This window comes from Amia ocellicauda, chromosome 9 (genome assembly GCF_036373705.1).
Source record: "Amia ocellicauda isolate fAmiCal2 chromosome 9, fAmiCal2.hap1, whole genome shotgun sequence".
Taxonomy (NCBI): Eukaryota; Metazoa; Chordata; class Actinopteri; order Amiiformes; family Amiidae; genus Amia; species Amia ocellicauda.
In genome coordinates, this window is record NC_089858.1 from 27,810,688 (window position 1) to 27,838,159 (window position 27,472).

Below are 27,472 nucleotides of genomic sequence, written 5' to 3' on the forward strand. Positions count from 1 at the left end.
CAATAGTGTTTATTGTGTTTTAAGTGTTCAATTTTCCATTAATTTTCCAGTTAATTTGCCTGGCCACTAGGCCTGGCTCTCCTCTGCTGTCCAAAACAATGTTTTTCACTCTGTACATTAACTCCACTTATATGTAAGCATTACACTAGCAGCCACAATACACATTTCCTTTGACTTTGTGGCAAGTAACTGCAAGTTTCCAAAAAATTTGTGGGGGGTTTAGCCGTCTGTAATTTTTGGGCCTGACTTTATTTTCTCACGTGGCTAAACATTGCACCCACACATTAGTCAAACTGTCTAACAAAGGTGTTTCACGGCAACAATAGTGGAACATGGTTTTGGAGAAATAACTATGGGGTGTGAGAAGCATTAAAACATTGCTGGTCTGAATCAAAGCAATGTTATAGCTGACTGACACCAGGATTAGCCCAAAAGGAATGGATCATTGATATATTGGTGATTTAAAATAATAATGATGCTTCCACGTTTAATTCCTTTTGATGTCAGTCTGCTGTCTTACAAGTGTCTCCTTTTGGGAAAGATAAACCTCCATATTTGTATTTATTTATTTATTTATTTATTTATTTATTAATTAAACATGTTCTATAAATATGCACTGTGTTCGATGGTTAGTTAAAGAATTCCTACAGCCACAAGCTGCTTACTGAGGTCTGTGTGTGCCACTGGAGCAACTGCCAGAAGAATATCAATACGGCCCGAGGCACCTCTCTGCTCTGCCGCATATAGTGGTCCGCTGTGTAGACACGGTCAAAACTTTAATCTGTTTTTACTGCTTCCCTGCCAAGTTTGCTTTTAGAAAACCCGACTTGCTGAATGTTGGAGGGGTCTGCCTGAATTTGCAATGGCTATGAACCTCTTGCTTGTTTGTTTGTTTAGTTGCTTGTTTGTTGAATCTGGAAATGTAGTACTTTATTGACTTTCCCTGGGAAAGTATCTTTAGAAGCCCATGTGTTATGGAATGCGTATTGATTCTCTTTAGTTGCAGCTTAAATGGCTGTTGAAGTTGAATTATTATTCACCTCTATATCACAGAGATTGCCTATGATGGTAGCTGTAGCATATTTCCTTATATGGTAACCATTGACAAAATCAGACCATTTGTAGCATTACTAATAATAATAATAGTAATAATGTATATGCATAGATGCCTGAGGAAGAATTTAATATCAATTTTAATATCAATGAACACCGCACTTTTGTGCTAAGTGTAAACAGACCAGTAGTCAAATAAATAATAATTATTGAATGTAGCTGACTGACTGCTGAAACTACTTGTTTCTTTTGTTTTGGTAGGTTATGATGCTCTAATCTGATCATGTCTAGTTTATACAACATAAAAATGCCAATGCAGGAGATGGATAAAAGCCTTCACACTGCATACAAATACAGACGCATGAATATTGAGCTTGCTTTATCAATCACTGGGGTGTATCTGTTAAGCCTAATGAAGATGAAAACATGCATAATTCACCATCTCATTCATCGCGGTCTTAAACCACTTGAAGCCACGGGCATTAATCATAGGGTATCCATTTTAACTTAATTACTATATGAACATATATTATTCAGACACGAACACGTGCAGGTTTTTGATTCTATGCTTCCAAATGCTAATCCGCCTCTAATTATGTACCTCTCAGGTCTGCGTTGTTGGGAATAGCCCCACTCCAGCTTTGTTGAAGGCCCTTGGAAATGTAATTCCAGTTATCTTCTCCTTGTACTGTTTCACCAAGCAAAATGTGTCTCATTTACGGTGAGTTTTCCATATTTATATTACTATTTTTTTCTGTAGTCCAGGCATAAAGAGGATTTTTTTAGTAGCAGGCAAGAAAAGTATTTAACAATTATCCCATCTTTCTTTTTGCTTTTGTCCTGAATCCTGAAATGTTGTATGGTACACTAATCATTATCTCAATAATAAATATAATGTACATTTTGTAAAAACAAAAAAAAAAATGTGCACCATTCCCATGCTGAAACAAGACATTTACTGTACCAAACAATTAATTAAAGCCTTTTACAACAAAGCTGCTCATTGCTACATCATAAATGTAAAATAAGCCAAACAAAATGTAGTATAAGTTAAATAATTACCATAAAAATGTCCTTCAGGATGAAATAATATAAAGCAAGAACAGTTCACCAGCAGAAAACTTTTTTATCAGCGTCTCAAATACACTATATTAGAGTTATACTTATCTTGCATTCATTTTAACTCTCTTTCATGGGCTACAAAAACTCAAGGCTTTTGCCTAGCTTTGAAATCAATTTGAGTTATGACTGGTACATCAGTCTTATTTAGAAATACCATTACAATACATTATATACAGAAAGAACTTGGCATTGCGAAGAATAGCATGACAATTCAGTGTTGAACTTGAACTTCCATTATGCAAGTTGGTACATTTTCTGTAGGATTTGGGTTTTACTAGAGTTTTAAATAGGTGTTCTGTGGGTTGGTTTTCACTGAGCTTTACTACGCTGGACCATGAGGAAACCTTGGGTTACTAAAGTGCCCGTCCTTTCTTTTCTTGTAAGCTCCCCCTGCCATGAGATCTTGCAGTGGTTTCTCTTGAAAACGGACACGAATGTTGCGATCGGTGTGCTGGAGCAACTGTGCAGTTTGAGCGGGCAACGTACTGGCAACTTACCTGTTTACCAGTTCTTACCTGGCAGCGACGGAGGAGCCAGAGTTTCTCTGAGAGAGCTTATCAGGTAACCCATATCATTTTATATAGATTTCTCATGCTGTGTAGACTTTTTAATTTGTGGTTAAAAGGACAGGCTGTGTAGATCAGGGATGGGTATAGTGGTTGAAATGTAATTAGCAATGACAGCAGCAGGGCAAGTGGAGTACAGCAGCAGAAGAAGCCTTTTGCTTGTCTCTCTCAGTGATGAAGACGATGCCCTTTATGAGAAGCTGTCCTTCGAGCAGTGGCGAGTGGAGTGTGTTGTGGACCTGCTGGCCAGTCTAGAGGAAAGCGATCTGCCGGGGGACTTCTTCATCAGTCTTCTGAAGGTAACTGTGCTGTGAGGATGAGCTACACCAAAGTGGGGGGTTTCTGCTTCTACTCCTTCCAAGGGCAACTGGATATTGTTTTTCTTTGGTTTGCCCGAGCTCTTCAGTTTGTAGTCGTGGCTATAGTCCACCATTCAAAAGCAGGGACGACTGGCCTGGGTCAGGTTTCTGTTGATGAGTCGCAAAGAAAAACATAAAGTGCATCAATGGAATAATTTAGTCCCATCTTATATGTTTCTTGGGCCTTTTGGTTTATTTTTTATATATATAGATTGGGCTGCATATCTTTTAGATCTTGTTACTGTGCCACAGGTTTATATAATATATATTATTTTATGCAACTAAACTTCATAATAACTTGCATTTAAAAGCCCTGCATTTATTTTGACATCCACCAGGCAAATACTGGATGCATTGTTTTGTTCTATGTTTTGTTAAGCCTAAATATGTATTTTTCATACATTTAAAATATTTACTTTTCTGTAAAGGTAATGATTATTTAACTAAGTGTAGTGCTCTATGAAACAGACTAAAACAAACTGATTAAAAATAATAAACTTGAAATATAAAATCACTGTGAAAAAATATTTTATGGTAGGTTTCTAAGATTTGTAGCAATGCTGGCACCAGGTGACCTTCCCTTCTGTATATTAGTCCTGAAACACTGAAGGCTTTCTCCTCAGTAAACTGTAATTATGAAACAATGCCTCATTTTTCCCAGCACAAAATCTTTATTGCTAACAAGTCTGTGGGGCAATTAAGAACGGTGAGTAAATAATGATAGTGTGTCAAACTGTTATCAACCTAATCACAGCACCGACAGGTTTTCCCAAGCACTGTTCTGTGCAGCCAATTCCCCTTCTGTGGTCTCCGAGTGCCTTGCTGGCGTTCTCAAATGAAGCGCACCGATCAAAGGCAAAGTGCAACATCTTATTACCATGGCTGGCTTGGAGACAGCAATATTGCAGCACCAAGTTCTGGAATAAATGCTAAGATGTGCAATCAGTAATTAAATCGGTACAAATCATATTTAAATGTTCTCTGGAGTCCAGTCACAGAGGACTGTGTTACCCCTATCCTGTCTGTGTTAACCCACACCCACACAGTAATGTTGTGTGTGTGTGTGCGGTACACCTTTGTTTGTCTTATAATAATTTGCCTAGAATATGCAGAATATTGTCTTTGACCAAAAATAACAAAAACCTAGCCACTGATATTGATGTAAATCCTGTCTAAAGAATTTATGGTATGTAAGTTGAAATTCATATTTCTATTCTTGGTTGGGTCTCATTGATGTGGGGAAAAAAATCCCCAAAGTTGAAAGTATGGATATTAATATGATATACTTGATGATGTGTTGATGCATTTGCAGAAGGCATGGGTTTGGGCAGCTGTAATTCAGTGTGTAATCCCAGGAAGTTTTGCAAACTTGAATGGGTGTTTAACTACATTTATCTGGAGAAAGTTGTGGGGCATCAGTAAGCCAGTGAAACCAGAAACTACAATTTCAGAGTCAGATCAATACCTGTAGGTGTGAGTTTCTCCAATACAGCCCAATGTATTCATGCCATGCCATAAATAGAGCACATCAATCATTTACAATAAAGAACACTAATAGAAGTCTGACCAAGAGAAAAGCTGGAAAAGCTACAAATAGAAACACTATAGTATTTAAGAAAACCTTTTCAGCAATTCAGCAAGAGTTTGCAAAGCTTCTGTGCAATCGATTCGGAATTAAACAGTCTGGAGACTATTAAAAAGTAAATACTGGAATTATTATGCCATCTGCCAAGTATTGAATCCACATTAGACTCAACGTGTTGAAATTATTATTATTTTTTCTAAATGAGGGATATGAGTGATCTTTGCAACTCTAAACATACTGTATTAGTCATAGTTGGTACATGGGGAAACAGCTACTGTTTTTCTATCTCCTTGGAGAACTGGTTCCTATGAAATATTGACCAGAAAACCTAGCTGTTGAGAGGAATATGTTTGCCACAGTTGATCATCTGAATCGACTACAGTGGCTAATTGTAATCATTTCCTTAACCCAGATGCCTGTGTTAATGGTGCCACATCAGGCCCAGGCTCTGAGAGGACACATTCCTTTCTCATATTGCCATCTGTGGAAATATGGTGTTGTCATTTTTATTTTTATTGTAGTTACTGTATTTTGTAATACTTAAAAAAGTTTCTTCTGATGACTATGTCACCCTGGGTAAAGGTGTCTGCTAAGAAATAATGGTTAGCTTTTTCTATTTATTTTTGTTTGTATTTTTAATGACTGATTTTGGTCTTTTAAATATATGAAATGTATATAAAACAATGGAAAGACACATCCTCTTATGATCCTCTTACAAGACCTGGGTATGATTTAAGATTCAGATTAGTTAGATCATCAGGGTCTGAATTGACAGCCCTATTTTTTATTACAGATATGGGTGATGCTACAGTAATGGCAAATATAAATATCCTAGGTAGCACCAAAAAATCTAACCCAAATGTAAACTTGCCATCTAATTGGATTAAATTATGCTTCAACGTATTAATTAATTGGCCTTCATTAAATAAGGCTTGTTTAGTGACCTGCTATAGTTGCTCCTGGACTCAGTTTTCCTTTGATCTTGATCTTTGGACTTTGTTTGCTCTTTCTGTGGGTATGTTAATATTATCATTTTACTGGAATTGCAGAAGGTTATGGATAGGAGTGTTATTTGGAAGGCAGAGCGTTGGCCATTTCTCTAGTTTAGTTTATGAATGGGTTATAAGAAAATTAAGAGAAGGTTGTTTGAAGGAAGTCAGCAGACTACTTTTTCTCAATAAGGAAATCGATAGCAGTTTTAGGGCATTACGATTTGCATTCAGGTGTGTATAAATCCCAAGTGCTCATCTCCTGATTGCATCTCCGGGGCTCTTTATAGATTTTGCTACTTCCAGAGAAAGACTGCCTCATGTTTCAACAGCTGCTGGTAGATGAAATTGAATGTGTATTGGCGTTATTTAAAATGATGTGGCAGCAAATGGATTCAGGTGTAATTGATCCCTTTTGCTTGCCGACATTTGTGACCTCTGATGGGTTCAATGAACTTTATTCTCCGTGCAGACTTTTATAGACTATTTGGGTGCATTCGATGTGGTCGTGCCGTAGTTGTGTGCCAGCCCCTGGGTGACTGCAAATATGCAATGTTTGCAAAATGTCCTGAACATGAATTTATATAACTGGAGCATAATCTGCTAATGAACCCTGCTGTCTTGTTTTGTGTGTTCTGTATAGTATTTTACAAGCAGAAGGAGATTTACACCCTGTATGTTCATTTTTGGGTTATTTCTGTTGCAGGAGCTGACGAGCTTGGCAGAAGAGGTGGAGGAGGCAGAGGAAGAGGCTGTGCCCACATCCAGCATGAGCCTGCTGCAGCTGGAGATGTACCAAGAGCAATGCACCGCCAAGCAAGAGCAGAGGCTCCTCGTGTTACAGGTGCTGGCAGTGATGTGTGAGAAACTCTCCCACACACTACTGCACAACCCCGGCCAGGTCAGTGCCCAGATTCCTTTACAGGTGTTGTTCGTACTCCGTCTTTGTGGACCCGTTGCCTTCCTCTCGTGTCCAGAGAGATCTGTTTGTTTAGGTTTCCGCTTAGCCTTTGTGCCATGTGAGATTATTACTCTAGCTAAACTGAAGTGTCTGGAAAGGCTTCAGAGGATGAGAGGATGAAAAGTTATGGGGAAGTATATAAATGTGGTGCTGACTTGAGTTTCTAGTGCAACGAAGGAGTCTCTTCTCTGTTTATCTCCGTATACACCTGTATTTATTTATGTATTGAAATTTAGGATTGCCAGTCATTTCTCTTTATAAGCCCCACTTGAAACGCAAATAACACATGGGTAGTTTCTGTAGTGTGAATTAATAAAGAGATGAAGAGATGCTGCCAAATTTAAGGTTAATCTGTTTTTCCTTTGTAATAAACCGCTTTAGCCTGGGGAACATGCCTGTTTAATCATGACCTTTTTAATAATTGAATCATTATAGAGCAAATCAAGATACTGTCAACATGCAAATTCCTGCCCCTGTGATCTCCTAACCTTGATTTCTAAAAGGCAGCTTAAGAAAAGGGACACCTCCTCTCCATCTCACCTGCTCATAGTACTAACCAGTCTGTAATTTTTTTTCCTTTCTGGGCACAATGCTTTTCCACGCCCAGGTGGTGGAATTCATTGCTGCCATGCTTCGGAGAGTCTGTGCCTGTCTGGAGAGAGGCATCGAGGGGACGGTGGAGACTCAGACTCTCACAATGGGACTGGGGCTCGTGGCTACCATGCTTGGGGGAGCTGCTAAGGTATGTATATGGACCAAGTGTTATTAATTTGGCACCTGCCTTTAGCCAAGGCCACTTAAAATTGCTCTATAATTGATATTATACTGGATTACATTGTATTAAGCATAAAGCAAAAATGCAGAGTAGAAGTAGTGTCCTCAGACAAAAAGAAGTATGTGTTCAGCAGAAATACTTTTTGGGGAATTCATATTCAGATGCAAATTATGGAATTATTCCCAAAAATGAGTTACAGTAATGTTTTATAAAGGTTACACTCCAACCTGCAGTGCAATTGCTACTCAATTATGGGCTTTAGTGACTTTAAGTTTACTGCAGACTTAATTTGATTTTAAAGTGTGTTCAGGGGGTATTTATTACATTAATGTTTGGGAGAAAGGCCGGAGGGAATACAGTATATAAATGCGTAGTTGATTTAGTGCAGGTACATGTGTAATGGGCTCTGTGATTGACATTTATTTAGTAAGGGTGGGTCAGGGTGTGTCGTAGGCCTTAGGGCTTCAAGCATAGTTGTAGTTGGAGAAGTGGTGATACATTTGTATAGAGAGCTCAATGAGTCACAGCTTGAAACATTTAACGTTTAACCTATTTCATGTGAAACATTCATTCTTAACTCGTTTTGCCTTGACCTGAGTGGCATTTTGTAATTAAAAGATGCCCTTGCCATTAATGTTCCTTTCAATTGCTTCCTGTGGTGTTTGTGCTTCCAGCTAAAGTCTGAAGATTACACTGCAATGGCGGTCCTGCTGCCTCTTCTAGACCTCGTCTCTCGGCAGCACCCCGACACACTCGTCCAGGAGTTGGCCACGGATCTGCGAGCCACCATCGCCACGCATGGCGCCTACATGGCCGACAGCATGGTCAGAGCAGCTCGGAGCGGCTCCTCGGAAAGCAGCAACAGAACCGCGGGCTCTGATACGGCCGCCACAGAGGCAAAGCAGGACGAAGAGACGGCAAGGCAGAGAGAGCAGGCTAAGAGGCCAGTGGAGAGGGGAGCAGGCATGAAGGCTGGTAGTGTGATGGCTGGAGGGCAAGACACGGGCACAGAAAGCCTGGCCCCACCTGAGGGACCACCATCGCATCCTGCAGACATGCAAGGGCTCAGACCCAGCAGACCCGACCCTCCTCCTCTACAGCCTAGGAAACACTTCTCTGAGTGTGTGCTGGAAGCCTACGACCCGGATATCCCTACGAGAGCTTTCGCCCTGAGGACACTGACTTCCATGGTACACAAAAAGGAGGCTCAAGCTCTGAATTCCCAGGAAAAAATCCTGACTGTAAGTTCATGCCCTTTTTTCCTGGGCTTTGAGCCTAATCTGTATGTGTGTGTGTGTTCTACTTTCCTGTTAAAAGCAGGACCTGATTACACTTGTCGAAGTAGGAGAGAAATTGACATGGAGAAGCGCCAAAGACCGTTGTGAGGGCAACACAATTGTAGTGTACTTCTGAAGGAGCACTTCCTCCTAGACACCTTTTGGAAAGCTTTTCCGGATTCTCTGTTGAATACCAAAGTTTCCTACTTTAGCCAGTTAAAATTCAAGCAGAATTTCAAGCATGAAATCAGGCAGAAAAAGTGGTAATAAATAGTTGTGAAATACTTTAAACCATGCCTTATAATCAGTCTGCAAACATTGTTATTAACACCCAACCCGTTGTGTGTTACCATAGACTTTGGATATCTCTCCATTCATTGTGTCACCATAGTTCTAGTGTAAACTTAGTCATTGTTTACACTTTTATTTTTCCCCCACATATGGTGTTTAATTTCAAACCTTTTGAAATTCAGGTCACGTCAATCTCAGATTTATCAGCATATTTTTAACAGTTTATTAAACATTTATTGAGCTTCTCAATATCTGGTTGGTCATTGGAGTGCATAAAGAGATCAATTTACTATTGCATCATTAATATAATATTTCCTATTGCAGATTTAATTTATTCTGTTCTAAATTTGGATGAAAACTATTCTTCGAAAGATATAAAGACATCTTTGTGAGCCTCCGATTTAACTGACACCTGCACATACTTTCTTGAATTCTTCAGGTGAATTAAATTAAACCCTGATCATTTTGGTTTGTAAAGTAATTTTTGATGTAGATGTTTTTTTTAAGATGTTTTTTTACTAATGTATGTGCTTGTGGATTACTCAGTCCTCAAGTTGAATTTGTACCTCAATTGTACTTGAATTGACTAATGAAACCGTAAAATTCTATAAAATTTCTATTGAACAATTGCTTGGCTGCTAAGCCATCTTGGCTCAATCTGTTCTTACAGATGCTGTGAATCACGGTATGGGAAGTGAATATGTTACAGTTGCTTACAAAATACAGGGAGGTCAATTAAGGTTGTTATGTACACCGATCAGCCATAACATTATGCCCACTGACAGGTGAAGTGAATAACACTGATAATCTCGTTATCAGGGCACCTGTCAGTGGGTGGGATATATTAGGCAGCAAGTGAACATTTTGTCCTCAAAGTTGATGTGTTAGAAGCAGGAAAAATGGGCAAGCGTAAGGATCTGAGCGACTTTGACAAGGGCCAAATAGTGATGGCTAGATGACTGGGTCAGAGCATCTCCAAAACTGCAGCTCTTGTGGGGTGTTCCCGGTCTGCAGTGGTCAGTACCTATCAAAAGTGGTCCAAGGAAGGAAAAGCTGTGAACCGGCGACAGGGTCATGGGCGGCCAAGGCTCATTGCACGTGTGGAGCGAAGGCTGGCCAGTGTGGTCCGATCCAACAGACGAGCTACTGTAGCTCAGATTGCTGAAAAAGTGAATGTTGGTTCTGATAGAAAGGTGTCAGAACACACAGTGCATCTCAGTTTGTTGCGTATGGGGCTGCGTAGCCACAGACCAGTCAGGGTGCCCATGCTGACCCCTGTCCACTGCTGAAAGCGCCTACAATGGGCACGTGAGCATCAGAACTGGACCACGGAGCAGTGGAAGAAGGTGGCCTGGTCTGATGAATCACAAGTTCAAGGTGTTGACTTGGCCTCCAAATTCCCCAGATCTCAATCCAATCGAGCATCTGTGGGATGTGCTGGACAAACAAGTCCGATCCATGGAGGCCCCACCTCGCAACTTACAGGACTTAAAGGATCTGCTGCTAACGTCTTGGTGCCAGATACCACAGCACACCTTCAGAGGTCTAGTGGAGTCCATGCCTCGACGGGTCAGGGCTGTGTTGGCGGCAAAATGGGGACCTACACAATATTAGTCAGGTGGTCATAATGTTATGGCTGAACGGTGTACTTCAATACTTGGCTTTAAATTAATAATATTTGTGAGGGCAGCACAGCGATGCCAGGGGGACTCAATTCACTGTGGACTTGGTTAATTGGGTGTTGCCAATTGTCTCTCATTTAATATTCTTTTTAATTAGTGTTGTCTCATTGCTGTGTAACTGGGCTCCCCTCTGACATAATGCTGTAGGAGTCAGACATGACCTTGTGCAGGAAGGGAGGGTTAGCTGGGGGGTAGGAGTTGGGTGGGGGGGACTCCCTTCAGAATTTCGACTTTATGTTAATGGATTTGGCTTTGTGAAGAGCCCCTTCCTCACATAAAATCAGCTGTTTTAATTTCAAAATAAATGCTTTTTTAATTAGGGATATAGCCCTAGATCCTTTATCAGCTAGTAGTGTCTAACCAACGCTTCAGTTGCTGTTTATTGTAGTTCATGAGATGGTGAATATTTCATGGACAACTTCCATTCTTAAGAGGCAAGTTAGTATCAATGCCTTTCCTAGAGTTGAGTGGCGGCCTTCTCGTTTCAGCTCACGTAGCAGAAGTTTCAGCATGAAGCATTTATTCAGGATGTCAAAGTTTTTGAATAAAATGCTGTTTTTCCAAGGATTTAAAAGGATGGGTGTATATATACATGTTTTTACGTTCTATACTCCTGATTCATCATAGTTCTGGAAAATAAGTCAGTGTTTGGGTAGAGCATTTATAGTTTGAACTAGAGCATACTTTGCCCTGGAGCAAAAAGCTTTGATCATCCTGTGAGTTTATAAATATTTGTGCCTTCATTTGGTGTACTACCGGTAGTCATCGCCTACATTTCAGGTTTAAAAGACTAATCTCAACAGAGATTTGTTCTCTTTAAAACGCTTCTGAATGTATTTTGAAAATTTGTTTTTCCTTCAGCAGTTCAGACAAAGGACAAGTATACAATTAGACTTACTACTATGTCCATCATGGAAATGAATGTCTTTCTGGTTTTTATGTATTTTATGATTTACAGAAAACAATAGGAGATAGTGCCTTCAGGTGTTCCTGTTTGACTTGTTTTTTTATTCTAAAAGTTTAGTAAAGGTTACTTTTTCATTGTCACATTATTGTATTAATATATTTTCTCATTATCTTTACATTTCAGTTGTTTTTGGAGAATTTGGAACATGAGGATCCCTTTGTGTATCTGTCAGCTATTCAAGGTAGGAGGAAAAATTGGAATACTTCATAAGAAATCTGTTACTTAGTTTTATGTTTGCGTTGACCACACAGCACCAAACCATACAATTAATACATACATAAAATACATAAACCTTTAAATAAATGGAGTTTGAACTGAATTTTGTAAGGAGATCACCCCCAACCGGGCAACAAACACATTTTCCCAGCATTCATTGCTTTCCCTCCCTCCTCCACCCCAAACCGAACCTTTGCAGCAGCTTTGGCTCATTCCACCGAGTGTGGGGGTTGCGATGGCCTCGTCCTTGTGGTCTTAATATGGGATAATAAAAAATAAACTTGGAAACATTTGGACCAAGCATAAAAAGAAGATGTGTTTAAACCCATTATATCTGTAAACTTACATTATCTTTGCATGGCTCTTGATATCCGTTTCCATACTGCCAACGTTATGAAGAGGTACATTGACACTGAAGCTCTCTCTCCAGCACACGGTTCAGCACAGATAGACTTACCTTATCTAAAAAAAGCATATGTTCTACTTTCCCCATATGAAATATGATTTGTGTTTTAATGGACGGGCTATCAAATGTTTAGTAGTTTGAAATTGGCAACACAGAAACAAATGCAGGAATACACTTGTACCCACATTACAAAGAAAGAAATGGGAAAATGCTGGGGGGTGTTTTATTTGTCTCAGAACGTTAGATTGTATTCCTGAGAAAGAGTCACACTGCCTCCGGTAGATATTTAGACTCAGACTATAAAAAAAACAAAGCTTTTTGAGCGCAAAGAAAACAAACCTGTTTCCATGAACATTTCGGCAGGTTCAAACCCCCCGGTTCCCACAGATATGAGCACTGCTTTTCTCTTTTCTCATAGCGATTTAAACACAATCCGATACACAGTCACAGCCGGGCTGTTTTTCCTAGACTTATTCACAGCTCCATAGCTACTGAAACAATGTTGAAAAAGTTACGGATATGCAATGGGATCCCAAAGCCTTTCACTTGCTCCCTCTGTTTGAGGAGGTCATAAAGCGAGAGAGTAGCGCCTTAAACATTTAATCTGCCTTCCGCTGTATTCTCAGTGCCTGTGGACACATTTACACAACTTTGTATGCAGATGTCAATGCAAATGCATTATTTAAATGTAAGAAACGAATAAATGTGGCGTAATCAAACTGACCTTTCTGTTCTCATGATTATTCAACACAGCAATTAAATTATATATTTTTAATTTAATAGTTATTTTATCCTGAACTTATATTGAAATTAAAATGCATTGCAAAATTTCTCTATACTGGTTATTTTAACACTCTAAGACGAGATATAATATATATTTGCAGTTGTGCTTGTTTTTAACTATAATGTCATTCTGAAGGGCAGTGCATATTGTAATGAAAAGCCCCAATCCATGGATGATTTTGAACTACACAACTTCACTCAGAGCTCTGCTGTTTATTTTCACCTCATTGCTTTGGTCTCGGCTACGTTTTCCAAATTATCCTGGACAAACGCAAGCATAACATTCATCCCTAATTGAAGAAGCACCAAGGGTGTAAATTAGCTGACCAGTAGTCCCTATCCTATACCAGTGTGTGGCAATGAGGGCTTTATGCTCAGCACTGCATTGCAGATGGGCCATTCAGCTCACAGACTATTCTATCTGAAGCTTATTTGAATTCCTGTGTGCCACATTCTTCTAGCTGTTTTCAGAAAGAAAGTAAACCTCAATGGTTGGGGGTTGGAGGACCCCAAAGGAACTCGTACAGACAAGGACAAGCCTTTAGGCTCCAAGTAACACAAGCCCTAAATATCCCCATAAGAATATTTCACTAATTTATTATCTTAATGTAATTATAGTCATTCTTGCCACATAAGATCACTTTCCCTTCAGGTAAGTATTTGATGTTTATTATTAATACCCACAGGAAATTATTTCAGAAAACTAATCAAGTAATGTTTTATTTTCTGAAAAATTAAAAATAAATCTTAAATCTTTGTGGTCAAAACCTCATGTAAAAGCTTATTTTCCCTGTCCACACAAGGTATTTCTGGCTTCTGATTGTGTGTGTAAATGGCTTTTTGTTGATTGTTTTTAATGAATTGCTTGATCACCGGTTTAATAGATGAAAGTGTGACAAAAAGCAAAGAGCAACCCAGTTTACAGAATACATGTTTCTAGTAGCCTTTCAGGACTGGCTGAGCATAGCTGCTGCTGTTAAAACACTTTCAAATGCTACATAAATATACCCAAAATCCAGTCAAGAAGGAACAATAACATTTATTATAACAGAAAGCCTGACTCAGCAGAAGTATGGGAGAATGGTTGGAAGACCAGATGAAAACCCAGCTCATTTGCATTTGATGTAATGTATTTATAACTTATTTATTTACATGCAAGTTAGATAAGGTACTTGAGGTGTTCGAAATATCCAGTTGAAATTACCACCTGTAGTATAATCAAACAGCCAATACTCTGTAGAAAACCTGTGAATTTGTGTCTGAGACTATAAATCTGATGACTGATCTCAACTTAAGAAGATCGAATTTCAATTTCACAGTGGTAGTGGGTGACATTTATAGGACTTTGTATTTTGGTATATTTGGTATTTAAGGGACATTACCATGACAAGATAACTTTCATAGAACCAACAAAAGGAAAAAAAGGAAAATGAAATAAATCTGTGTACCTGAGAGCTGACATTAGTCTGTGGGTAATAAGTGTCACAGTTATGTCTCACTTGGCCCAACTTTACTAACCAACCAAAATTGTTCTCATGACTACAAAGGTGTAAATTGCGCAATTCAGATTAGTAATATTGCCGAGTCCGTTTTCAGAGCGGTGAGTCACCTGCTGTTTATATAATATAATCTGTGTAATGTTTATGCTCTCCAATGAACAAACTCCATACTTGTCAAAGCTTTACCCTAATTGTGTAAGAAGCTCTCAATTACGGAGGTCTGGTTTTTGTTCTGAATCATTCCTGTCTGTTCTAAAACCCTTTCTTTGAAGTCATCTTCATTCACTGCGTCATAAGAGCTGCAACAGTGGCTTGTTTTGTCCCGGTAGATACATCCCAGGCTTAGAAAGTGTGTGAGTTGTGAAAGTTTTCACTTAAGTATTACTAAATTTTGGAAGAGCAATAATGCTGCTCGCTTGATAAAGATAACAGTGAAACATAAGTAATAGCCTGAAGGCTCTGATTAATTTGATGGATTTTACTCTCTGCCTTTTACTCACTGTGCAGCAATTGGAAAACTCCATTAAGAGTTTGATGTGTTTGGAGGGAGGCCGACCAAGACATGTTATACTGAAAACATTATTTATCTATTATCACCACCGCCACCCTGGCTGTCTAATTTTTGTGTATATTAATGTAAATGCTTAGCCAACATGCTTGCTTGCTTTTAGGCAAAAACCTCTTTGTCCAATATAATCTCCTATAGATTACTTGGCATTCCCAAACATTTGAAATACTGTGCCTATAGTGAGGTGGATTGCAGTAACTGGCAGTATAAGGTGAATGTTGTAGTTAAGGCCATAGCTACATTGTAGGGTGATGTTTGTTTTTCTGTAATGCCTCAATCTAGGTTTGGCGGTGCTGGCTGATGTGTTTCCGGAACAGATTTTGCGGAGGCTGCTGGATGAGTACCAGCAAGGACCTCCAGACAGCAGGAAACCACGCTCCCTGGAAACCCGGCTGAAAGTGGGGGAAGTTCTAATGAGGGCGAGCAGGGCTTTGGGTGAGTGAGCTCAGTATATCTGTAGGAGACCATGTTCTCACCTGCTTCTGGTGCATTTTGGCTACTTGGTGGTTTCTGAAATATAATAAATCGTTTTCTTCGTCTTGCTGTGGGCATATTTGACAAATGTTGTCTCCACTCAGACAGAAGTCTACATATTATATGAATGCAAGATGTTAGTATTGTCACCTTTAACAACCTGTAAATTGAAGCTAACCATATGAAATCGACATGACAGTTCTCAACCATGGTTATGCAACCATCCACTGGAAAAAAACATTGATCCCTCCAGGCTGGGCCAATGTAAACGCCACAGGTTAAGGTCCTGATGGCTCTGTCAATGAAGCAGCTCCTTGATTATTTTAAAGACTGACTTTCTGACCTCTATCACCACATCCCAACCAAACGCTTCCTGTGAGATAAAACAAGCAAAACAACCTCCTTCATGTTTTTAAATGTTGAGAAAGGAATCTTGGTTTTCACCTGAATGATCCTTTGTCTAGGGAGGCTTTGTGACTTTGGTGAGTTTCTGGGAACACTTGGTAGGCCTGTTGAGTCACGGTATGAGCCAAAGAATATTCAATTCCCACTTCCCGACAACAAGCAGGTGTGGATTTTCAACTTTTTCTGTATTAAAATATGTAAAGTAGGTTTCCTTATGTAAAGACAAACATACTCTCATCCAAAGAACTCAAAGCGCTTCACTGAGACGACAATAATATATTAACTTCAGCAGAATCTAAAGTGAAAAGACTTGGAATTGTGTTGCCCGTTCATAACCCTTGTCATCCCCATGCCTTACTCAGAAGCAATATGTCAAGATAAGGATCTGAAGTGGAATGGCATTATTTCCATTATGATGACATCACCCCCCTTCTGTAAACCCTACTATTTGGCAAAGATGCTTGAAGACATGTTGATTGGTTCTTTGAGACAATCTTCTCTTTCCTCCTATTCGTGGTTCTAGATTGATTGGTTCAATATAGGCTTCAGAACAACAGCTTGTTTAAAGAGCTGATCTCTTCTGTGAATCATTGTTAAAAGCAACAGTTTTTTCCCTCCTTTCCACTCAGATAATCCTTTTCAGTAGTTGCACCTTCTATGAGTGAATGATCACCCAGACAAAATCGTAGATAATCACAGCCTGGCAAAGATTCAGCCTCAAAACAGAAGCAGCTCTCACTAGGCACACAGCTGGCATCAACACCCCCAGATATTATCTTTAGTTGTTTTGGGGGGTATACAAAAAAACACTATTAATCAAAGTGGGAATTACTGTCCTCTGTTCTAATTTATGAATCAACATTGTTTTAATTTAGTGTTACATATATACAAGCTCATAAAAAAACACTACTGCTTGTTTGATTGAGAAAGTGAAGTGTTAGACTTGGTGCTCACCCAGTTGCAATGGGAGACAGTAAAGAAAAGAAATACAGCCTGCCTTTGACACACAGTGATTGTAGTCTGAGGCGCCTCAGACTTATCTTTTGTATCACTGCCAATGGAGTCAGCTGCAGGAAGACTATGCTTATGAACTGATTTGGAGCGATTTGTTAATTGCATTGCTCAAAATGGTACTAAGAGTAGTTGCACAGCAGTGTGCCAATTACTGGGGTGCTTTTCTTTGAGAAATTGTAATTATTTCGTGAAGGCAATCTGTAATCATTTTGATGTTTTCTTTTTTGGTTAAAATTAATCATGTGAAGATTTCACATTTCAACTTATTCAAAATATGTATTATGTGTGTGTGTTTGGATGACTGTACATTAAATTAATATTGGAAGACATTATATAGAAGAAATCATGGTAACCTATCCAAAAGTAGTTTATTTTATGTTTATCTCAATTAATGTAGTAGTTTGACTTGACTATATATATATATATATATATATATATATATATATATATATATATATATAATATACAGATCTGGAAAACATTAAGAGACCACTGCAGTTTTTTCTTAAATCAGCATCGCTACATGTATGGCAGCCATTCCATTCCATTCATATTTTTATTTGAAATTTGGGAGAAATGTCAGTAGTTGTTCATTGTACCCAAACACATACCTATAAATAGTAAAACCATAGAAACTGATAATTTTGCAGTTGTCTCTTAATTTTAACAAGTAAAATACAGTTTACATGCTATAAAGGATAGCATAGTTATTTTATGGATATTGCAGAATGATTTCATACTAATAGGATTATGCAGTAGATTTATCATCACTAAAGGGGTCTGTGGGGATTTGCAACATAGAGAAAACTGGATGCAGCAATTAGATTCACTTCAGAATGCACTGCCACCTGTCACTGAAGCTCCCACCAAAGTGAGAAATGTGTTCTTGGAGTACAAGTCTGCAAAAGGATTAAATGAAAACCTCTACCCAATACACCAGATTTAATTGTGGAAGAATTACATATATTTTACATTCATTCAGGTATTTAGAACAATACTCAAACGATTAAAATTAGATGTATTCCTAATTGATTGATGTTGATATTTGTCTTACACATTGCAGAATCTGATTTAGGCTCTTGTTAAGGACTGCACTGTCAAAAACCAAAAGAGAGAATTCTGTAGCAAGATATTTAAAGGTTTTGATCAGTGTCAGTTTGGTAAAGGGAAGTGCTACTGTTTGGTAGGATTATATTTAGTCCATCAGGAGCTGCTCATATGTAATCTGTGAGTAAAATATTAGGAAATATACTTACCAGGGCTCTGGATAATAGACATACTTTTAAGCCAGAGAGACGTATTTAACCTGGGCAAATGCCAATGTTTTTCAGCAGCACTGTTATTGTTTTTTTTTTCTATTATTAAATGTCATACTCAAACAATGTGGAATTTTGGCAAGTGTTAAAGGAAAACAAATAAACCAGTCAGAGAATAACATACTGAAGTGGAAATGTAACTGATAATATAAGCTTCACTTTCCACTTATAAGAGTGAACATCCTGAACATGGAAAGAATTGTTTGAGTGGAGAATGAAATAAAAACAATTCCTGGGAAAAAATAAAATACTGAAGAAACCAGAATATAACTCATCGCTTACACCATAAAATGAAATCTACTTCCCAGCTTTGAAGTGGTTTATGGGTCACTGCAAGGATGCTGCAGAAATATGTCTCAGGTTGTCTGAAATGATGACAGTACCATGACTTTCTTCCACACTTTGCACGTACTAAATAAGGTCTGTCTCCTGTTCCTGTCCTGCACTAACAGGAAACGGTTTCCAATCTGCAGACTTGCAGAGACAGGTCTTCCTTACATACGTACAGGATGGGAAGTCCTTTTAAGTCAATATTCATGGCCATGGGTGGCTGCATATTTCTGGGATATGACCCACTGGGCGCATTGATGTTACTGTTACTTGAATTGTGTTTTCTACTGGTGGGCAGGGGGAGAGTGGGGTAATATTTTTATGAGTAATCAATACTGATGAAGATAATGCTATTGTTCTCAAATGTGTAATTGGAATAGGATGCCTATCGACAATAAAAATACGAACTCCAATGGTTTTCTTTATTAATTTTTTGTCCAGTATTTGTCCTTTAAATGGCTCCTTTCCACCATAGCCTTAATCCATGAAAAACCCAAAGCAGAAACCAAACAAGGCACTGTACCTTTCACAAACGGACCCTTTGTATTCTCACACATTGAATGAGTTTTATCTGGGAATATGACCTGATCTTCTCAGTTTCATTGCATGGCACTCCTTTTTAAACATAAATTGTTGCCAATTACAAAAGCATTGAATTATTTAAATGTGACCTAGTTTTCTCAAGATATTTAACTATTTTTATTCTTCAAAAGTATCCTTTCCCCTTGCAGAACATCAATCGATCAGACTAACATAGAATAAAATACATGTTTCAAGCATAGTGTCTACTGTTATAAAGTCAGCTGCTTCATTACAATATCAAAATCTGATTTATTATCACATATCTTTCAATTGCAAGTTCTGGTGAAGGTTTAGAATGTAGTCAGTTCCCCTCGCTCAAGATGAAACATGAGTTTCCTAAGGAAAAAATGCAAATAACGCCATTCCCCTTCGTTCCTGTCCACACCTGTCTCACAGAGTAGATGCCAAGCACTTCTCTTAAACCACACACTAGTGGCAGACAACATTTTACATCATTTGTAGTTTTCTGACATCAGTTCCCATTAAAATTCTGTAACGTTTACATTTTTCACTTCCAGTTCCACTCCACAAAACCTGAATTTGGAAGTGACCCCAGCCTTTGATATCATTGCTCTGCAGATCTACTTCATGTTAATGTTGCATCGCTCTGCATTTGGGCAATCATCTACCTCTACAGGTCTAGGTATCCAACAGTCCCCCACAATACCTCTGTACAACAGGCAAACTTGCAATTTAGTCTTACGATTGATTAGTTGTACAGCATAAGTCCATCAAATCGATTGAAATCAGATGCCTTCTAGACAGTTGATAGGGGTTCTGTATTTGGCCTGTGTATAAATTTGTTTGATTTGCTTTGAGCATCATTCCCTTGACAACCGATCTGCAAAAAAGCAGATGGAGAATGGAATTTGATTTAAACCTTGTTGGGGGAAAAACAATCAAGAGTCCAAAACCTGCATTTAGGGTCAGTTTGTCCCTTGCTTTGCCCTGCCATGAAAATGTGTCTGCTCCATTTGATCCATAACTGTAAAAGTTCATGGTCAGGCAGTTGTGATTTTAGAGTTGCGTGTCCTTTGTTTTATGTTTGCACAGCAGATGATGATTTCACATCCATTCATAAACTTGCTACTGTCATTGATTCCATAGTTGGGACATTTCAATTTGCTTAGAACAACATCTTGCAGTGCTTGGTTGGTGTATCTCTGTTTCTCACGGCACCGTTTATAAGTATTTTCAATATCATAGGGTAATCTGAGAGAACCAACTCAATATGACAAGATTTGTCTTAATGGTGTACAATATGATCAATAAGCTTCATCCTCTTTCTCCAATTACTTGCTCTTGGGATAATAGACTCTCCGACAAAGGCAAAACTAGAAAGTGATAAAATGTTCAAGTCCTAGAGCAGTCATGCATTCATTATTTCTGATTTATAAGGTGTTCCTTTTTGTGAATATCAATGCACTGCTTTTCAGAGATGAGGGAGAAAATGGCTTGAGGTGAATTTGAGCTGTTTCTCATGATATGCCATGCCATTATTGTTACTGTTGTCCAGTTGTAATTTAAGTTGCCTTTAATACACTTAATCCAAAGATCTGTACAGCTGCATGACCTAAATTGTCATTTCAATAATTTCAAGTTTTTATTCAAAAAGTGCATGTACACACAGGCAGCACTGAGGTTCGGTCAGTGTCTTTCTGGAGTGGGAAGAATACAAATGGACCCGAAAGAATAATGGTACTAATCCTCAAGCATATATGGAATATGGAAATCACATGATTTGTGAAGCCTGTTTTTAAGGAGCTGTATAAAGTGTATAAGTGTGTTTAGAAATGAAGTCTGCCTCACACTTAGCTTTTACTTTAGAAATGTTTACTGTTTTTACTAATAAGATGTGGTCTTTGAAAGTACCTTGAGATTAATAATGCAGGTTTTGTATCTCAGCTCACCAAGTATAAAGTATTTAACACAGATTATTAAAAGCATTTAAGGTAAACAATTTACAATATAGAGGCATAGGAAAAAACTGAATTAGAAAAAAAAAAATTAATTACTAGGCTATATTTTATACATAATGTTCATATGCCACATTTTCATGTCAGATAGGTTGAGAATATAATAATTTAAATCCAAATGAAAGTGACATGCTATTCCATTTAAATGAAAAACAAAATCACACCAAACAGTTTTAACTTTTACAGGTTTAATGCAAAATCTGTGTGCAGATGTGTGAAAATGTCAGGAAATTACACATCTGCAGGTGTTGTATTAAATTTCCAAGCATCTTCCTTCTGTGTGAAGCTACTTGGAATACCGTTAGACCTGCCAAACTGTTCTAGCACAAATATCTTCTCAGTATGTGTTTTAATCTGGAGCAATACTGTGTCTTCCTTTTCTGCGTGTAACTAACGTGAGCTGTATGAATCATCCAAATGAGCAGATATATGTTAAGAGTGGTGAATGAACTATAAACACCTGTACAGAAAGCCAGGTCAACCTCTTTGATCGACACCGTAACTCTTGGAGGATTGCCCTGCTTAGTTGTACTGGAACCATGCCAGGGTGTATCATGAGTCACTGACAGAATAATATTCCAAAGCTTTTCCCTTTGTGGTTTATAGTAATTGTTTGTTTTCTTAATACATAAAGGGAATTGTAACTGATGATGTAGAGGGCTCTTATACTTGTTAACCCTTTATAAACTATAGAGATAAGACTGCCATTTGTTGCATAGGAATTTTGCAAGCTATATTTTTGTGCATTCTGATAGATCCCTACTAAGTTTTAAAATGTTTTATATAAGTGAAATGGTTTGAATTTTTTCTTTCATCTGGTATATTACATGCGTAGCTATACATTTTTTTTAGGAACAGTAAACTGCAGGAATTTCAGGGAACACTGTTTCTACATTTTATAGTGAATGTAGATAGAATGTTTATGGGTAGTCAGTTATTAACAATTAAATATTGACTATGTATCAATATTTTTCATTTATTATTAGGCTATAATTATTTATTATGATGATTATTATTATTATTGTGCAAATAAAAGTGTTAATGAACCTAACTGTAAACAGGAAGAAGGTTAAATGTGTTTATTCCATGTTTTCTACAGCACCATTGTTAAACAAGGTACAATACAATACAATAATACTTTTGTTCACACAAGGTGGAAAATTCTAAAATACTATTTAAAATCATCTTGAGTTAACAAAGCTAATTGCAGTGGGAATAAAAGATTTCCTGTATACATTTTTGGTTGAAGGTAACTTCTCAAACTGTGAGAACAAGGGATGTACTGTTTAACTGTTTAAGTTATTGCTGTGCAGCACGTTTTCTCCTAGGATATATAAATCAACGTTTCACAAAAAGACAAAATCAACAGTAGGCCTACAAAATGGGAAGTTAATATACTTCTTACAGTATAAGTAAACTATAGTCTACTTTCCATAGATATATGGATCTATACTAGCATCACTGTATTATGTATACTTACCAGTAATTAGGGTTTACCAATATAATTAAAATCTTCACTTCTTCATGTGATTGTTGACTTGTCTATTTTTAAGCTTTTAAGAGTTTTAAGTGAGTTTAGGGAAGCTAAAACAAGAACATTTAGACAATTTTGCGAAAATTGTTGGGACACCGGACATTTCATTAAAATCCAGCACTGTCCTGATAAAAGCAGGATGTATGGTCACCCTAGACAATGTGTAAACTTGACCATTGGGCTGGCCTAGTCGAACGCCCTGGCGCAGGAGATGTATACATATATATCGGGTTGACCCACCGATGGCCAGTACATTACTGCCTTGCACTTCACAGCTTTTCAGTGTCTGTATTCAGCAGGAGAAATGGATGTGAGGATTGTTTTCACCTGTCAGTTCCATCACTGCCTCAGATGGACCAGTGTTTACCACAATGAGAACACAAGTCTCTGGTGTGTTCATCAGTCTAGGGTGATTGAGCCCTCTCAGACTTAAATCTAAATGTGGGTCATAGCAAGGTGTCTGGGTGCCAGTGATGGAGCTGATCTAGTAGCAGATAACTGTATTTCACAGGGTTACATTTTTCCAGCTCCATCATTTTCCAGTGGTGCAGGTTACTAATTCACATTGATATGGTCAGTGTGGTATACTGCTTAAACTAGTGCTAATGCCAGTGTTCACAATCCTGGAAGCTATAGACAGAGCTGGCCCAGAGGACTAGGTCACATTTAACAAGAACACCAAAGTGTATGGTTTCTGCCTTCTGTCTTTGGTCTTTTTCTTTCTTTCTTTCTTTCCTAATTTAATTATTAATTATAATCACTAATCAAAGGTTAAAGCATTTATACATGATTACATTGAGTCCTGAAGAGTTGTCGAAGGGATATTTGAAGGGTAATGCAATGTAGACAGACGGCAAGGATTGAAATGAAATTGATGAAGTCAGAGAGGTGGGAAGGAAAGACAGCGTAATGAAAAGTCATGAAAAAATCAGGTCAAGGAGAGAGGAGAGTTAAGTAACCTACATTATAAAGGAGATGGGTGAGAAGAGAGGCTTCTTTTCCTGTGTGTTTTATGTTGTCGGGAACTGCGAGGAGAAAACAAAAAGAATATTGTGTGTCTTATTCCTCCAGGTGATTTGGCTTCCCATTACGGAGGCCCGTTGATCAACGTGTTCCTGAGAAGAGCCCGAGACGAGGACAGCATGATGAGGGCCAGCAGCTTGTCCAACCTGGGGGAGCTCTGCCAGAGACTAAACTTCGCCCTAGGGCCAATGGCTCATGAGGTAATGGAGGACTTACACTACAAAAACATACATCTGAGAAATGGACTGCGTAGTATTCTCTCCCAGAGCTACCAAAACAATTTGAAATACCTCAGTAAAAGTGTGACCCAGCAATGCATCATCACTAGTGATACGCTGAAGGTTAATAGCACTGTAGATTGTAAATGTTTTGCTCAGTTGAAGGATTTTGCTTGCCTTAAGTGTTTGGAATATCTCAAATCGCTTTACCTCCATTGCAAAATTAATAATTTCATTATTATTCACTGTATTATCTGTAATAGTGCTGTGGCATTTATTTTGGTTCAGCAGATCCTTGTATGCAGTTTACACTTCTCAGCCAAAGGCACTAGTTGCAATGCTTTGTGTTTAATTGAGATTGAATGTTGTTCTATGTAAACAGCACCTGCTGTCAAAACAATATCAGAACAAAATCACACTCACCTGTAGTGGAAATCCACATTCCCAAACCAGCCTACTGCACTCTGCAAAAGGATGCAATTAAGTTTGCTTTACATTCAAAATGTGCATCCAATGCCTGGATTATGTACGAGTTATTTATCATGAGAATTTCAATGTTTTAATACACCACAACCCTCTCCCAGCTGGGACTTTATAATGAAACAGGACATTTTTTTTTTATTCCCTGCATCTGGGGCTGTTTATTATTCATTATTATGATTTCTTGCCCTTACCCAGTGAAAAACATTAGAAAACATGTTGATGGCTGTGAAAATCAAATGGAAATTTCAATTTCAGCAGTAAGATTTTTTTTTTTTTTAAGAAAATGGAAGAGACTACTATAGGCCTGGAGGAGATTAAATACTGTGCTTAATTAATCATTTTCAACATCTTTCTTTCTTGATGGAGTGTGCACTGTTCCAATGTTTAACCTGTCGCAGAAGATCACCTAATTTGAGTTTTCAGACCTCATTACTATGCTTGACATATTTTTAACAGCTTAACAAAGAATCCTGCAATCGGAACTAATTTCCTTAGCAAACCTATAATTAAGCATTCCCCTAGGGGCCTAAAATCTGATTGTAAACTCACACCTTTAAAAATACACAAGAATTTAACTACAATTTTATAACAAAGCTATAGAATATGACTAGGTTGACAAATTCTACTCAAGATCAGTTCCAATAAAGTCCATGCGCTGCATTTCTTCAGTTGAACAGAGAGAGTATCCATCACTTTCAACTGAAGTACACTTAACAAATCAGTTACAGCGTTTTAATAGAAGGTGTAATTATCAGCCGAGGTTACAGACACACAGTCTTTATTTTAATCATGTTCCGCCTGCGGCAGAAGCTTTTAATAGATCTGGTTGAGAGTTGTGAGGAGTACGCCTGGGGAAGGGAAAAGCTATTGTGATCATTGAAGATTTCACCTTCACACTTGGGTACGTTTCTTAAACTCAGCAGCCATATGCATTACGATCGTCCTCTGGGACATTGTGGGAATCAGCATCGCTTCCTCATAATGAACCCTCTCCAGTGCTGAGCGTGAGCTTTTAGGGGTCGTGGTGGGGGGCTAAATCAGGCAGACTATTTGTCAACGGCTGTGAAAGGCCTGATAGGATTAAGTGAGGTCCTTCATCCAGTTCAGCTGCCCCAAAATTACTTTCAGCGGATACTCACTGTAACGTCCCTGCATTGGCTTCTGGAAAAGCTGCAGTTTCTTTCAGCGAGAGAAAACAGAAATCTCTAAGCATTACTCCCTGTTTATCTTCTGTAGCCTCGCTCAGCAGTCTGTAACGCAATTACATTTGCAATGAACTCAGCAGTAACAAGGAGTGAGAAAGTGTTTCTGGCACTGTAAAGTTTTTAGGGTCACCGCCACATTTGGGGTTGCAAAAATATACGTATGGATCTTGGTAGTGTCTTACAGTTGCCTTTGTTGAGTCCTTCTTATTAAGTGAATTAGAAGGTAAAACTTTTTTCAGAGAACCTCTGAAAACCACCTGCCTTTTTTGATGTTGGGCTCAAACCAGCTGTATGATGAAAGAGAGGGGAAGAGAACAAAGATTAGTGTGGTATTAAGATCACATTGTGGGCATTGTTTTTTTAATCAGCTGTTAAACATAAGGCTTAGTATTTAGGGAGTCTGTGGAAATACATGTTCAAGGTCCATGCCAATTTTTACTAATGGAGGAACCTAGAAAAAGTTCAGAGCTTTTTCACACTGTAGATATGAATAAAATAGTCCATTGAAAAATCTAAATTGAATCAGATAAAACTAAAACAAATTAACTTGCTGACCCAGTTTTCTAGGTTTGATTATGTGCTCTGATACTTTCTTTAATGATCTTGCCTCACCAGATCAGGGTACTTAACTCACCACCGATATAGTCTTACTAGAACGGGAAGGAGTCAAGTGGTTAAACAAGTAGGAATGGAGGTATTGAACAAGCGACTCTTATTCACTGGAAAGCACACAAGCAGCAGGAGAAACACGAACCGCCACTGCCAGCAAAGCTGTCTTGAATGATTAAATGGAGACACGGGCTTCAGTCAGCACAAGTGGGATGAAGCCGAGAGGAGAGTTTAATAAAAACAGGCTTCATTGATAGGGGGCTGCCTTATCGTTGAATGAAGCGTTTCATGGGTTTTCGCCCTGACGGGGGTGCGGGCTACTATTGACCAGGCCCAGCCCACAGGGAATGGTGTGTGTACTGAGCAGCCTCGGAAATGTTGGCCGGTTCCTTTTGGAAGCAGGCGTCTGTGAAGAAATGCTAGTGACCTGTGGAGATTTCTTAATAAAAAAAAAAAAGCCACGTTGCTAAGGCTACTTGACGGCTCTGGCAGATGGTTTTACAACACACAGGCCAGCTCTCCGCTAATTACTGAGCTGCATTGTCAGGGGTGCTTACAAGAAGTGCTCTGCGACATTCTAATTTCATCTAAGGGGTTCATTGATTTAATTAAGTTGAATTGTGGTCCATCCATTAGCTGTTACACACAGGCATGCTATACATGCTGGGCAGTTCGAAATAATATTTTTTTGGAATAAAGAACATTAAAACGTCTGTCTTCTTTTGAAAAGTTTATCAAGCATCCCATTTGATGTGAATTAATAATAGAAATCGCAAATCACACTGACATCTTCACAAACCTCGCGTACATTTGTTTCTTAGACCCCGTTCTCACTTATTAGGCCGGCCCTGTCCGTCTCCAATTTAGTCCCCCCGTTCACACTTGCGGGTTTAGGAGCCTCAGTGCGTCACATATGCGGCGAAAGGGCGGCCTAAACGAAATGCATGCCGGGAAAAAACATCTGCTCAAACAAACCAGTGACGCAGGACATTAGCTCTGCTTACAGGTGTATGCGCTGTATTTATAATCACAACTTATTAATATTGATGTAAATATATAGGCTATTGATCGGTTCTATATTTTATTTGAAAGTAATCTTACCCTTTGCAGCCGAAGCTTTCTAAAATAATTAAAAATGTGCTGGTTCAATTGGGAATCCAATTCATATATTTCCCTTTTCAAATGTCTATCTTCGGTTCTGCAA

General features: G+C 38.4%; 1 protein-coding gene across 2 annotated transcripts in view; it reads left to right on the forward strand.

Moving 5' to 3' along the window:
• tango6 (transport and golgi organization 6 homolog (Drosophila)) overlaps positions 1–27,472 on the forward strand; it is a 48,441-nt gene that overhangs the window by 9,570 nt on the left and 11,399 nt on the right. For both annotated transcript variants that reach the window (XM_066713978.1, XM_066713979.1), the window contains 9 exons: positions 1,662–1,774; positions 2,560–2,736; positions 2,914–3,040; positions 6,381–6,575; positions 7,243–7,377; positions 8,085–8,651; positions 11,751–11,808; positions 15,382–15,534; positions 23,802–23,953. In XM_066713978.1, the coding sequence (XP_066570075.1) occupies positions 1,662–1,774; positions 2,560–2,736; positions 2,914–3,040; positions 6,381–6,575; positions 7,243–7,377; positions 8,085–8,651; positions 11,751–11,808; positions 15,382–15,534; positions 23,802–23,953 (1,677 nt within the window). The remainder of the gene's footprint in view (positions 1–1,661; positions 1,775–2,559; positions 2,737–2,913; positions 3,041–6,380; positions 6,576–7,242; positions 7,378–8,084; positions 8,652–11,750; positions 11,809–15,381; positions 15,535–23,801; positions 23,954–27,472) is intronic.